Genomic DNA, 14482 nt, shown 5'->3' with positions numbered 1-14482 from the left:
AAACTTTCAGACATATTCATATTCAGACATATTGAACATTTGCTATTTTTGTGGTTGCAAGAGAATTCAACATCATTTTATATTTTTTACCAATAAAATCATAACTTTTAGAATAAAAGGGATGAAAATCAAAAATATACGAAATTAGAATAACGCCCATAAGGAAACAAACAATGGGGATGTGTAAACATTGAAATAAATGTGAATTTAGCCAACGCACATATCTGAACTCCAAATATGCTTAAATAAACATTTTCTAAATCAATACTAGCAATCTACCATTAATAAAACTTAAATTATCACTGGAATAAACAAGATATAGCAGGATTTCCGCTTAAAACGACTAAAATCGCCTCAGAACGTGACAGAAATTATATTTGTGAATTTCACCTGAATATTAAATTAAGCACAAAATATTACTGCCATGAAAGCTCTTCAATCAACTCCAGCTGTGATTTATTTCCACTCTGAATGGTCCTTTATGTACTAATAAAAAAACAAGATTAAATTGAAGTAAAGCTAATACAAAGGCAATAACAATACGCATTAGTCTTTCCGAAGTTGCACACTAGCAAACGTGGTTTATGAATACCCATCAAACAACGGCCAGCTTCGAATGAGTATGACTAGATAAACGTGCAGGAAAATCGTGCCTGTGGCTGCACGTGAGCAGCGGCAACGCAACGCTCTAGGGGTGCGCGTGGGTGTCAGGTGCACACGCTAGCAAGTTATTCGGACCATAGAAGAGGCGGACGAGTGAAGAGGAGAGGGGAGTATTGGATGGCCGCCGCGGCCGCCACCGCTTGCCTCGCTTCCGGTTTGCGCCGCGTCCGACAAGGACTGTCGCAACATGGCCACCCACGCATCGTCCTTTACCTAGGGCTCAACGCGTTCATTCGTCCAACCCGGCGCCGCCGACCCGGTCGAACTAAACCGAACGCACCCGAGCGCCGCCGCCGCTTATATACCGCCGGAGCGTATGGATTGCCCCCCACTGCAGTGCTACACTTCGTCGAGTTTAGATTCCCAGCACCCAACAACCCATCCTTACAACTTAGTAACAAAACACCGAAATAAGAAGAAAAATTACAACTGTCGCAAGTCATAAAACGTATCAAAATTAATAAAAACAACTACGACACATTAATTAATTATACTATTAAAGTGTATAACAAGTGCAAAGGGTGTTTATTGTTTGTTAATTTTGGGAACTAACACGGCAATCGACGAGTACACGTAGCAGGTAAATCAAGCATTGCTAAATGTAGTTTTCTTTCTGGTTTGTTATTAAATGCACAATCGTTACTCTTTATTTTAATTTTAAAGGCAAAGAATGATCCATGTACGTGTACACAATATTCACAAATTGCGCGCGATTTCAAGGACATATAAAGTCTATGACGTAATCCGATTCTATCGCGAAATTAATAAATATAATTTTATCAATGAATAAAAAAGTAACAAGTAGATGTTATAATATTATTTAATACGACCTCTTTCATATGATTTTAACTATCAGCAAATGAGTGGATTTGCGTGACTCACTAAATTATCTTATGTTTGCTACTAAATATCAAACGCAACAGAAGTTAATTCTTAATTTAATTATAGTGCTAATAAAAAATAATTTAAAAAATTGTTTGAAAAATAAATTTTGAAAATAGTTTCACAAATATTCTCATTAGAAGTGAGTTTAGAACAAAATATTTAAGTACAAATTTTCATTACAAATTTTTGCCTACAAATTTTTTTAATTTATTAAATTAGGTTCTTACAGACATTAAATAACAATCTGGATCAAGTATTTTAATATAATTGACATGCGTCATAAAATAATATTTTTGCTCTAAATTTGCTTAATTTTGAATCATTATTTCTATTTTTAGCAAATAACATACAAAGAACATAATCTGTAAATAAGTCCGTCTCTTTTTTTAATTTTCGGGTAGTACCCCTTTGATTAGATTAACATTTCCGTAATTATTTCCGTAACATGCAAACACGTTACCTACTTATTCAGTTTTTCTCTCTCTTTTTTGTAATTAATTTTATTCCTGAATTGCTTAGTTGCTTTTTCGCGGTAGTAATTGGAGCGCAGAAGAATTTCTACAATTTCATACCCGCTTTGGGCACCAGGAAAATAAACGAACCAGCCGGTTATTGTCATTCCTCGAGGGAAAATCGCTTGCGCGCATATTCAAAACAATTTCATTTCTCACACAATAACGCTGGCTTAAACGACCCACTTGGGGTTGGATTTTATTCTTTTGCTCCCTTACATGTTGACAATTTCAAGGCTCATCAAGTTTAATATTATTTTTGCAACATGTTGTCAAATTTCTTAACAGCTGTGTTTTTAGAGTAGGCAACGCAGCAAGTTGATAATGCTGAGTACAATACTTAAGCTTATTACTTACCTGGATTTGCACATGTTTTCTAAAGTGTATCTTTGTTATATTCTAAAGTATGCATGTATTTGATTAAATTCCAGAATTGAAAGTTTAAACGCAATAACGTGACTGCGCCTTACAGTAATACGATTTGCAAACGCGCACAAAGAACGAAAAAATGAAGGGAATCATCGCTTTATTGGCGCTGTGTCTGCTCAGCCGCCAGACGGAGGCCTGGGGCGGGCTGTTTAACAGATTCTCGCCGGAAATGCTGGCGAATATGGGCTACGGTGCGCACGGCGGAGGCTTACCGGTAATACCTCACAACCGAATTCATTAAAACCGTTTAAACAACGTTTAAACCAAGCCCTAACACATAATCACATTTTACATGTTTTGTTTGCTTGACGCAGCGTGGCGCAGACGAAGGTATCCTCGAAGAATTTGAGGTGGAGGAGGATAGCGAATCCTGCTATGGTAGAAAATGTTCAGCCAACGAGTACTGTTGCCCCGGGCAAATTTGCATCGACCTTGATGGAAGTGAGTACAAAGAATAATTATTTTTCGCTTTATCATATTTTTTTAAACTCATGCATCATAAATAAGAATGAACAAGGGTTTGTCATGGGGGTTTGTGTCGTTGTGGGAGGTAAGCGCAAAGCACGCGCACGTAAATTAGATTTGGCCCGAATCCAAATTAGAAAGACAAGCAAGGTGCAAATTTGACAATTTAACACGACGTGCGCCGAATCAAAATAATTAAACGCATAAATTCTGGCAAATTTCACTGTTCTCTATTTGATTAACGGAACGTCGGCATGCGGTGGATTTCATTTAGTAGAGTGCACTTTGTTGTTGTTTTTATGCTTGTGACAGTTGATTACGCGTGAATTGCAAAAAAACTCGCCCACGCCCATGTCTTCGAGCGGTTAAATGATCAAATTGATATAAAAATTAATAGTGCACAACACCACGCCAAGTAATTATCATTAAAAGCAAATATAATAACAAGCAAGATAACAAAGTGATTTCATCGTAACATAACATCATAACAAAACATAATGATATGAAAAACGGTTCAAACTGGTATTTAAAACTGACCGGATAGTTTCAGTAAGTGTTGGTATTAACTCCAAAAGTTGTTTTTAATAATAATAAACTTTAAATGTAACGTTTTACCGAAAAGTAGAAGTGGAATTTCGGCTTTTATTTCAAAAACACTTTGCAATTTAAATGCACCGTTACTTCAGGCTGGCGGCGTCAGCATTGTGTAAAAATAAATTGAACGAGGTTGAAAATTGAAAAGCTTCAAGATTGAAAAACCACCAGAGAGGAACCAACAGCATAGAACTAATGCTCCTCCACCCACACAGCCACTCGACACCCGCATGAATAGTAAAGAATTGTGAAGCCAAAGTCCCTTCTTCATCCCAATTTCATTTTTTCGGAAAAACACTTCATACAACGTATTGAACCCATAAAGAAATAGATTAAATCTGCAATTTTAAATCAAATTTTCTTAGTTTATATTTTTATACACTAATAAGTAAAACCGTGTTTAATAATTTATTTAACCTTTTCACATTTCAATTCGTTTGATCAATCGATAAGCAGAAAGTCTGAAAACGTTTCGTAAAACAATTTTACACGTTATTTTATTTACTTGTGAGTTAAAGAGAGTTGAAAAAATATATTGAAAGTAAATTCGTGCTGTGGCGTACCTGTGGTGCTTGTGGCGCGCTGAATTTAGAAATCACGCGATATATTTTGCGAATTTATCGATCCACTTTGTGTTTATGCTAATTAAAAGTAAAATACATTTATACATAAAAATGTAACACAAGCAGCTTTTTGACTTGGAAAATCAGAAAATACAGAAACAATTTTCTTTCATGTTCCATAGTAATTGGTCAATGCATGTTCACTTATGGAAGACGCGTGGGTGAACTTTGCCGACGTGACAGCGACTGTGAATCAGGACTCGTCTGTGCCGAAGCTGAGCAAGGAATCTCTACGCGTGTTTGCCGACCGCCGGTGCAGCAGGATAAACAGTATTCGGAGCCCTGCAGCATGTCGAGTGAATGCGACATTGCGCGAGGACTTTGCTGTCAGTTGCAGCGCCGTCACCGACAGGCTCCAAGAAAGGTAAGTTGAAGTGAGCATGCGTTTTTGCTCAAACCGTACATTTGTTTTCTGTAGTTTTCTGTAGTCATGCACTCGTCGCGTGTTCCACCGCTGTTCTTCGCACACATACACGTTTCTGAAAATAATTAATTTACGGCGGTAAATTGGTAGCATTAATTATTCGAAATGTCATTCGCGCGTTTTGATTATGTTTATATTTAAATAAGTATTTGAATTCAGTCTCCAAAATTTGAATCAATTTAACATATCAGTAAAATCATGTTTGATGTCAATATAACTCTGAATTAATTATACAAACAAGCGTAATTGCATCGCGTAACATATGCAACCAAACACACGCTAAAATCCTCAATGGAAAACGATGTTTCATGATTAAATAATGAATGTACCAAGGTCGACACGACACAAAAACTGAAATTGGGGTAATACAGCAACAATGTATTGCAAAACCGGGACGCAACTGGGTCATGACCCATTTTACTAACATCTCCCTACTCTAGGGAAGCTGTGTAAACTCACGCTGCGCCAAAATAACCACATCATACTCTAACAAAATTAAACAACACAAAAGAGTCCTTTGTTTTAGATACGTTTACAGTTAACATCTGAATTTTCTGTTTAGTGCATACGCATAAGTACATTTCGATATAATGTTTAATTTTTGGGAACAAAAATAACATTACTCTATCCTAAAACAATTAACATTTTTGTTTCTATGTTTTATTAGATGTGCTCCTACTTCAAGGATCCTTTGGTGTGCATTGGTCCAGTTGCATCGGACCAAATCAAAAACTCCATCCAGCACACTGCTGGCGAGAAGCGGCTCACCGGTCTAAACAATTTCAAGCGCCCCATGCATTAAGAAGATGGCGCCGATGGACGCAATACATATGACTTGCAAAAAGAAAACAGTAGCCTAAGAATAAAGTCCCTTTAAAATCAAAACCGAAGAACACACATCTTTAGTTGATGAGAGAAAAATATTAGACTAGCTTACTTTCTAAAAGTTTAGAGAAAAAGATGCAAAAAATAGTTAAAGATACAAGTTGAGATATTTTTGTGAGTTTTATGATGCATAGTAGGCATAAATCCTTTTTAAATTGATGAACTGAAAGTAACGAATGGCAAACGAGGCGGGTGGAAAATACGGAACGTAAATGAAAACATAACACATATCATAAATATAACGAGCGAGTCAGGGTTGTGATAAATGTATGCATTAAATCCGAGACGAAAGCAGAGGCAGAACATAAAAACCATAAAAAAATAATATGCATATCATGGAATAGATAATGGAATAGCTCTTATTTAAATGGAATTTATGCCCTGGTACAAGGCAAAATAATTAATTTTAAAATGCAAGAGCAAAATTACGCAAATGAGCCCTATTACAACATAACTAAGCAAATGTTAAAATGATAAGATACTGTATAGATACTAAGATGAGGGCAGGTAGCTCTTGCATTTCTAAATTTATTACTATAAGTTTTCATTCCAATGGACAAAAACAAAATCGTTTATCTTCGGACTCCCGGTGTTTGCAACCAAAAACAATGTGTACTGGTAACTAATTAAAAGATAAATTAATTGGTAACGATAAAAACACAAGTAACACTATTGATTAATTGGTTAATAAGATGAAAAACCACGGCTGAGGTATTTCTAGTACATACTTGTTAATTTATAAAAGGAATCTAATATTAATCGACTACTTAATCAACCCACACACCTACTCAACTGGTTTTACGATCCAGTTAAAGTGTAATTGTCTAAAAAATCTAAAGGTGTGATAAAATAACTCTGTCACAATTAATTATCAAATTAATTACAACAAGAGGGAAAATGACTCGCCTAAAAATTATTTGCAACAAAACATATCATTGAAAAGAAAATATTAACATGTTATATTTAAACAAGTGCTTCATTTTTGACTTTCTATAATAACTGTGATGTTAAACTGTTGTAAAAGAAAATAATTGAGATATATTTATGCAATGTGTTAAGAGGACGATGGCTGGACGCATGTTGTTCCTTGACGAATGGCCTACTACTACGAATTTGGTGTGAAAATGCAAAAAGAGTTTTTGAAAGATGTCAGTGAACAAACTAAAAACTAAAAGAAGCAGAAAACAACAACAAACTGATACATATCATATCAAGACATTGTACTTAAATGTAACGAAACATATCACTACTATTATAAATATACTATTAAATTATACAAAAATATATAATATATACATATATACATATTATATCTAACTATTCAAGAAACCAAAAGCAAGTTATTTAAATATATCTACGAATACAATATAAATAAGAGTATTAGAAGTGGAGGTTATCAGAAATATATATTACCAGAATGAAAGATAAAGAAAATAAAAAGAAACACTATCAAATGATTTATATTGTAATCGTACTACTGTAATTAATGTAATAATTACTTGAAATTAATAAATGTCTTGAGCAACTTATTTTATGAAATTATTATTATTATTATTATTATCCTATTGCTTCATACCGTTCAATAAAACTGAAAGTTTACTTACCCCCTAAAACAATTATTAATTTCATTTGACAATAAGAAATAATAGTGCCTTGTTGTTTTAAAAGAAAATCTTTTTCAGAAGTTCGCCACCAAATTTGGGTTTTATTTTGATTTAAAATATTTTGAATTCCTCCCGTTCCCCCGTGACGTGAATGCGCCTGATAAGATTTACTCACGTGGTTGATTATTGTGAAATACTTCTAATTTAATAAAGAACAAATTTACCAGAATTTATTCGGTGCACGTCATGTTAAATTAATAACTCGGCAAATATTTTTTTGTTTAAAGAAGCCGTAAAAAATTGAACTCGAAGGCAAAGTAAATATAAACAATTACATAGTTTTAAGTAATGTTATAAATTTAAATAAATGAATATTTATAAGTGTTTAACAAGTAAAAGTTTAACACACCTGATTATGTTGGTTCAGATGTTCTTTATCACAACTCTGTTAAGAACTTAAAGGGAAACCGATTGTTGGTGTTAATGCAGCTGCTTCAGTACGTACCTTGTCACTTGTACCTAGTTCCCCTACCTAGTTTTTGTTTGCAAGTATATAGTTAAAGCATTCATTTCTCTATTTTACATCTATTTCTATATCATGCGGCGTTGAATTATTTTAGAAGCAATCATAACTGCCACGCGATAAATACTCACTTCAAAATGATATACTCTCCGTAACCTTCAGCTTTATAGTAGTAATGTTACGCGCCATTCGGTAAAAAAACACATTGCAAGTCACAGAAATAAAAATTGACCATTTTAAGGAATTGACTCGTTAATAAGCAGGATTTCACGAGCATTTGTTTACCTAAAAATATACAAGACATAAGGTGTGGTATACCAACTTCATAAATAAATCTGGCGTAAGATTGTTGGGAAGACTCTTACTAAATTAAAGACCTAGACCCAAGTAGCTTTTCTTTCGTTGCCCTATCTGCTTTTTGCGAAGCGGTGCACTCATGACTACTCTCCGGATATATCTGTCTGAGTTTTCTTTTCCTTTGCAGAAAACTGAGTTATAATTGTTTCATACAAATGTTCTTAGATGTTCAAAAGTTGCGGTATGATGGTTATATACAAGTGTCCTTCCAGCCTTTTTAGTATCAGTTACCAATACTTATATTTAATTACAGATAAATTAAGTGATTATCGTGCTTGAAAAAACAACAAAATAGTTATGTATATATGTGTATCAAATCACTCTTTATTTAAAATTATTTACAGCAATTCACAGACCTGTCGGATCTGTCGCCGACAACGACAATAATTCAAAAAAGAACTCTAAGTTAAGAACGATGTTTGTCAGCTGGTACAGAAAGCCCCGTTGTGCCTTAATTCAAGATGGTCGAAGAAAGAAGGAAGAAGAAAAAACTTAGTGGCAGAATGGATAGTTGGGACAGGCATGAGGATCAACTCCAGCTGGAACCTGAGCAGCGTGGCCAGCATGACCAGCGCCATTCCATCCACCAGCACCGGCACCATTCCAGCCACCGCCGGCACCAGCGCCATTCCAAGCACCATTGTCGCTGTTGTAGTTGTGGCTGATGTCACCATACGCACCAGATTCGGCCAAACCTTCACCACGGTAATCGCCATCACCGGTGTATTCGCCATTGTCCAAAGCGTTCTGGTTCCAGGAGCCATGATCACCGCCATTCCAACCACCAGCACCGCCAGCACCAGCGCCATTCCATCCGCCAGCTCCAGCACCACCGTTCCAGCCGCCAGCATGACCACCATTCCAACCACCAGCATGGCCACCGTTCCATCCGCCATTCCAAGCGCCATGAGATGGACCACTGGGATTAGCAGCGACAGCTGGGTTATCGCAGTGTGGGTAGTTGGGGCAGGCCTGTGGGCTTACACCAGCTGGATATTTATCAGCTGGAGAACCACCGGCGAGTGGCCCATGCCAAGCAGCGAGCGAAATGCCCAGGAAACACGCGAAAGTCACCTAAAGAATATTCAACCTTTGATTGTAATGATATTCAAAATCCTCAGGTTGGTCGCAAACTCACCAGTTTTACAAACATCTTTTAGCTTGTTGTTGTCGTCGTCTTGCTGCACGATTACACAGTGACAAGCCGTGATCGAAATTAACACTATTTATACCGCCAGGAGTCCGCACCACACCCTGCTAGTCGGCAATCTTTTTTGCGATCAGAGCAGCGAAGAAAACGCATTCGGACAATAAGTGTAGCGGCAGCGGCGGCTGGACACCGCACGCGGATTTTTTCATGCCGTTCCCACACGCGCCATGATCCATGATAAAGAGGTAAACATGCACAATGTACATGACTATGAATCAACAACATTCACAAACAAAACAAATTGCCATTTTGGCAGATGCTCTATTTGTTTTACCTTTTCCTTCTGAGTACTGACAAACAATAAAAGATCAGGTTATACATAAATTAACTTTAATTTTCCTTTATAGATAGATTATAAATCTATGTATAATTAAATATACACAGATGAAAGAGAAAAAAGCGAAATACCGTAGTGAGGTGAGGCTCTTTTCCCTCTTCCTTACTGCAGTTGATTGCTCATGACTTGTGGGAGAACATGCATGACCTTATTATTTTATTACCAATAGTCGCCATTTCTTTTTGGCCAGTGCCAATTTCATCGAACAAGTGCAACAAATGTTGTTCCGCATCAACGCGCCTGCCACAAATCGGAAAAATGCAATTCAAGGACGCTGCTTAAAATTTTTCAAACATTTTTGCACGTAGCGCTCGCGTTAGTTAAATCAAGGTGACGGAGCTGAAAGAATTCAATTGTATCGGCGCGACATCGAGAGCGCCCAAGAGTACATTCTCCTTTTATCCGCACTTTTTTTTCTGCTAGCAAACCGAGTTTACTTTTCCATTTGCGCGCCGACTACACCGTCTGTATCAGAAATTAAAGAAACTAATTCATCGTTAAGATAATTAAGTAAATTAAAGTGATAAATGATAGCCACTGGCATCTGATGATACCAGGTAGCAATTGGGTAAATTTAAAATGGTTGCATTTTTGTTCACCAAAAAACGGATTTTTTACTATTAAAATCAGGTAGTACGGTCGGTCGGAATGCACTAAACGTGCATAAACGTATTAACTATAAGAATATATGATACATGTTCCGCTCCGTGCGGTTGCTTCCAACCAAGGATCTTGTAGTTCTTGTTCTTTATGCAATACGAGGGAGTGCAATGAGTGCATAAGACACAGGTCAGTCTTAATTCCACGTCTAGTAATCTGCATTAGAATACTTTTTATACTTACAATATTACCAGTAGTAGTACAAAAGACAACCCTGAAGTAGTATGGACACATTAGCAGTTATCTACACCCATGCGCGCGATATAATTGCGATGTGTAAATCATTGCGGCTAATTTAATTTTTGCAAATCGGCGATACCACTCGGTTGGAGCTTGAAAAGTGCGTGGTGACCGCACGATCGAATTCAATAATGCGGCGCGACCACCCACCTCCATTAATGACACAAAGCTGGTGCAACAATAAAGCAAATCACTGTGACATTTTCATTACCTATGGGTACAACGAGCTCGGCATTAAATTATTGTTTATTTACTTGTCATCTGATTCTTGCAAAATCGACTTTTCAGACAGGCGAATTGCAACTATTTCTAAGATACTTATAAAGTTCATTTCACTCACAGAGGCAAATACCTACATGAATAAAATTAATTAGGATCAGAAATGGTAGCTTATTATATGCACAAATCTGTTTGTGCTAATTGCACCTAAGTCCAATTAATTTTTTATATAGGTACTTATATATAAAAAACAGAATTGAGGGTGTTACGCTATTTATAATCAATCAATTTTAGACCAATAACCAAATATAAAAATAACTAAATACGGGATATATAAAGAAAAATATAAAACAGAAGAGCTTTTTTTATAAATATTATAGTCCTTATCGTATGACAAGTGCCTAGTTCGTCTCAATAATGCAAATACATAAGTTCGAGTATTCTGAATAAAAATAATTAAATTTAGTTGCGAGCAATGATTACTGCAGGCGCAAGCTCCGACCCCGTACATAATGCACGTAGATAATGAATAATACTCACCGCATGGCCGTCCGTACATAAAGTACCACTTTCTGTGTCTAAAAACCGTGGAAAAACTGGCGCTTTATAGGTGGAAGCAGAAAAATATGTTTGGGTAAGTTACAGTTTCGGTTTCGATTTCGGTGTCGGTTTCAGCTGAAAAACCAGTTTCGGTCGGCTCTAGTAATTATTAGCTTATGGCAAAACTTTTGTTGATGGGGGAGAAAAATGTAAAAGTGAGTTGCGACTTTTTTCAACGAATAAAAAAAATATTAACAATTATTCGAATCATTGACCACACTATATATTTTTTATTTGTGTATAGTTTTTTCAAGTCATAAATCAATTTTTTTAAATTAAACTAAATTTCTTGCAACAAACTGATTGATTGCAAATTACAATTGCAAATTTAAAGCAGTATAATAATAAAAATGAACAATAAATCAGTCACCTTTTTATCGAGCACCGCAATTGAAAACGAGAAATTTGTTCATTTCCTAGTTGAAGTAGTTTCATTGCGCATGTACTCGCCGCTCTGCGACAATCTCGCAGGTAATAGATTTTAGGTGTGTGGCGATAATAATAAGTGTAAGTGCACTTATTACGCGCTAAGTAAGTCAGGGTCGCGCAACCTTGATATTTCCGTCAAGTGTTCGCTTTAAATAATAATGTAATAATAAAGTATGCGACAAAACGCGCACGTACAAAGACATACCACACCGTGTGATTCGATTCGCTTCAATCGCAGTGCTATGTACCTGGATAGATCAGTTGATACGTGTGTGCGTTCTGCATGTGCGCACATGTTGCGCTCGCGGATAATTGCGCAAACCGGCTCGGTGCACAGTGCACACGAAACGCACGAAATCATTACACCACACGACACAACAAATTACACGCGAATTGAATTGAAATTGTTGCAGATTATTGCATGCTGCCTTTGGGAAGTCGGAGGTTTTTTATTTTGCTTGATTGCTGGTACAAACTGTGTAGTTGTCCATGTAAACTAACGAAATTATTAGAATGGTTATGTCCCCGGTGCATATTTATGCGTAGCAAAATGAAAAGTTCAATTTTATCATTTTAAATATTACAGGTAACGTGTATAATGAGACAATGCATTTAAACACCTACTGCATAACATTCACGATTAACTGTGGGTTGCACTTTTCATCCAGACCAAGTCTTCCAGTTATAACAGTCGATTTTGAATATTAAATGTCAAATATAAAAAATGTACAGTGAAACAGTGAAAATTCAGACTCATATATTGATGTTTTTAATTACAAAGACAATTATATTATTTAATAGTCAATTAATCAATCATCAATCAACAATTCTAGTAATGTACTAATATTCAACTTGTTCAGAATAATTATCAGAAAATGTAACTGCAATCATGCGTGAGTTTCAAAACGTTCGATTTAATTTTCGACAATTAAACAAACAAACCGTACATAGCGCGACACCTACCGACGAAACATCAAACGAAAATCCATAGTGCTAACAACCTTCGTTCGGAAATCTAACCACAAATTGCTGACGATTTACGAATCAGACTATTACACATCGAAAACACCTCCCCAACAATGGTACGTCCAATTATCTGTTAATTTTCTTTTTGAAATGTAACAATTTTCTTCGGCTACTGGTTAATTATGTGCTTCGTTTTGCAGGCGAACTACAGCGAGGACCAGATGGCCGGTAAGTTTCCGATAAAGTAATCAAATCTGGGTTACCTGTACAAGGCCCCACCTTCCAAAGTACACAGCGGTTTTATTGACGCATCATGTTTTCTCTCGTCAATTTTCACTTGATTGTGACACGGATCTGCAAACAGTCTGAGTCTTAGCTTCTTCACCAAGTATTCAGAATTATAACTTCTGCTTGCTTTGGGTGTAACTTTTGTGTTCACAATATATGACTCACCTTAAAGGAATTTTCTTATGATTATACTGTTATCAAATGATGATAGGTAAAGATGTCTGCCAGTGTGTACATTTTGCTTGGTTGTTATATGTCTTGTTCTTGTTTCCTAATTTGGGTCATTTTGCTCAATGACTTGGGCATGATTTGTGCCCATTTATGGGCAAAGACTTTCAACAAGCTGGCATACCAGATTAACTCACCTCAGCTTGTATACTCAGTCATTTTAGTTGTGGCAAGCTGTTGGTAAAGTGAATTTAATTTAAATATTGGTGCAAAGATGTATCTGTATGAACCAATGAATAAAATTAGTTTTTCATCAGTTGAAGGTTGATATCTTTATATCAAGGTGTCAGAAGTGTGATATTAATTTTGTGTGCAGAATTCCAGGAGGCTTTCCAGCTGTTTGACAGTCGCGGCGATGGCAAAATCCATGTTTCGCAGATTGGAGATGCACTCCGAGCCCTTGGGCAGAATCCCACAGAGTCGGATGTCAAAAAGTACACATTCCAACATAAATCTGATGAACGCGTCTCCTTCGAAGTCTTTCTACCCATTTACCAGGTAATTTATTTAATGTCTTATCATCAATCGATATATATGTAGAGATTTTGCAGCAAATCTCTAAAGGAAGAATCCCGGACACCGCTGATGATTTCATCGAAGGCCTACGTCATTTTGACAAAGACGGCAACGGCTACATTAGTTCTGCCGAGCTGAGGCATTTGTTGAGCACACTCGGTGAAAAACTCACCGACGACGAAGTTGAGCAACTTCTCCAAGGACAGGAGGATTCGCAGGGCAATGTCAACTACGAAGACTTTGTCCGTTTGATCATGTCGGGTTGATTATACGCATTGAAAACTAATCAAAAACTTCACCCAACCCATGCCAGGCTGATACATTATTTGACTTAAATTGTTGTATTTATTCATCGCGGGGATTTTTTAAGCTAAGTTGGTGAACATTGTACTTAGACATGTTTGATTTTAATAAGTGCCTTCTTTCTACCACTGTCGGCCATAGAGCGCGACGCCATTGCTTGCAACGCTTTTTTTAAATTTTCATTCCAATAAATCTGTGCATTTATTTACTTAGATAAAGTTTTTATGGGACATGACTGTTATACAATTTTTTTCGGTGTATTAAAATATTAGATAATAAAAACTATATATCTATGCGAATTTTTGTACAAGACACAATGTTTGTTCCCCGTTGTTTGATGAACATAAAAAGTATAATATGACAACCACTCATTTAAGTCCCTTTTGCTGAAACGAAGGTTGCGTTACATTTTTCTTCTCATTGATGTTTAAGTTACAATAATTTTGTGCTGGCTGAAAATTTGTAGAAACGTTGGGAGCACCTTTGCAAGTAGAAATACAAAAATTATCAATATCATCTACG

General features: G+C 36.3%; 3 protein-coding genes and 1 long non-coding RNA gene across 5 annotated transcripts; 2 read left to right on the top strand and 2 right to left on the bottom strand.

Moving 5' to 3' along the window:
- The first annotated feature begins 973 nt into the window (after positions 1–973).
- On the top strand, positions 974–7009 carry spab (space blanket). Its single transcript, XM_065311710.1, has 5 exons — positions 974–1243; positions 2492–2703; positions 2804–2930; positions 4294–4535; positions 5263–7009. The coding sequence occupies exons 2-5, from the start codon at positions 2569–2571 to the stop codon at positions 5395–5397; spliced, it is 639 nt and encodes a 212-aa protein (XP_065167782.1). The 5' UTR covers positions 974–1243; positions 2492–2568; the 3' UTR covers positions 5398–7009.
- Positions 3944–7583, bottom strand: LOC135798766 (uncharacterized). Its single transcript, XR_010549779.1, has 2 exons — positions 7494–7583; positions 3944–4650 (listed from the first exon to the last, which is right to left on the bottom strand). It is a non-coding gene; the product is annotated as an uncharacterized lncRNA (long non-coding RNA).
- A 676-nt stretch (positions 7584–8259) lies between these two features.
- Positions 8260–9258, bottom strand: LOC135798961 (uncharacterized). Its single transcript, XM_065311960.1, has 2 exons — positions 9103–9258; positions 8260–9038 (listed from the first exon to the last, which is right to left on the bottom strand). Exons 1-2 carry the CDS (start codon positions 9115–9117, stop codon positions 8457–8459), a joined length of 597 nt encoding a protein of 198 aa, XP_065168032.1. The 5' UTR covers positions 9118–9258; the 3' UTR covers positions 8260–8456.
- A 3325-nt stretch (positions 9259–12583) lies between these two features.
- Mlc-c (Myosin light chain cytoplasmic) lies at positions 12584–14259 on the top strand. 2 transcript variants are annotated; one of them, XM_065312089.1, is made up of 4 exons: positions 12584–12741; positions 12826–12853; positions 13458–13639; positions 13693–14259. In XM_065312089.1, the coding sequence occupies exons 1-4, from the start codon at positions 12739–12741 to the stop codon at positions 13921–13923; spliced, it is 444 nt and encodes a 147-aa protein (XP_065168161.1). In that variant the 5' UTR covers positions 12584–12738; the 3' UTR covers positions 13924–14259. The 2 variants fall into 2 exon arrangements, with proteins under 2 accessions (XP_065168161.1, XP_065168160.1); XM_065312088.1 differs by lacking the exons at positions 12584–12741; positions 12826–12853 and adding an exon at positions 13264–13404.
- The last annotated feature ends 223 nt before the right edge of the window (positions 14260–14482 follow it).

Source organism: Atheta coriaria, unplaced genomic scaffold, assembly GCF_025399875.1.
Source record: "Atheta coriaria isolate IRGN ID8LTWV9N9 unplaced genomic scaffold, Caltech_Dcor_3.1 hic_scaffold_9_pilon, whole genome shotgun sequence".
NCBI classification, from domain to species: Eukaryota; Metazoa; Arthropoda; class Insecta; order Coleoptera; family Staphylinidae; genus Dalotia; species Dalotia coriaria.
The sequence above is the reverse complement of the archived record's forward strand: the minus strand, read 5'-3'. Positions and strand labels throughout refer to the sequence as shown.

Bases quoted from the DNA above. Each gene is read 5' to 3' on its own strand.
- Mlc-c (XM_065312088.1), top strand. From the start codon at position 13,356: ATGTATCTGTATGAACCAATGAATAAAATTAGTTTTTCATCAGTTGAA. The intron at 13,405-13,457 runs GTTGATATCTTT...TTTTGTGTGCAG, and splicing joins TAGTTTTTCATCAGTTGAAG to AATTCCAGGAGGCTTTCCAG. The intron at 13,640-13,692 runs GTAATTTATTTA...GAGATTTTGCAG, and splicing joins TCTTTCTACCCATTTACCAG to CAAATCTCTAAAGGAAGAAT.
- spab (XM_065311710.1), top strand. From the start codon at position 2,569: ATGAAGGGAATCATCGCTTTATTGGCGCTGTGTCTGCTCAGCCGCCAG. The intron at 2,704-2,803 runs GTAATACCTCAC...TGCTTGACGCAG, and splicing joins CGCACGGCGGAGGCTTACCG to CGTGGCGCAGACGAAGGTAT. The intron at 2,931-4,293 runs GTGAGTACAAAG...CATGTTCCATAG, and splicing joins TTGCATCGACCTTGATGGAA to TAATTGGTCAATGCATGTTC.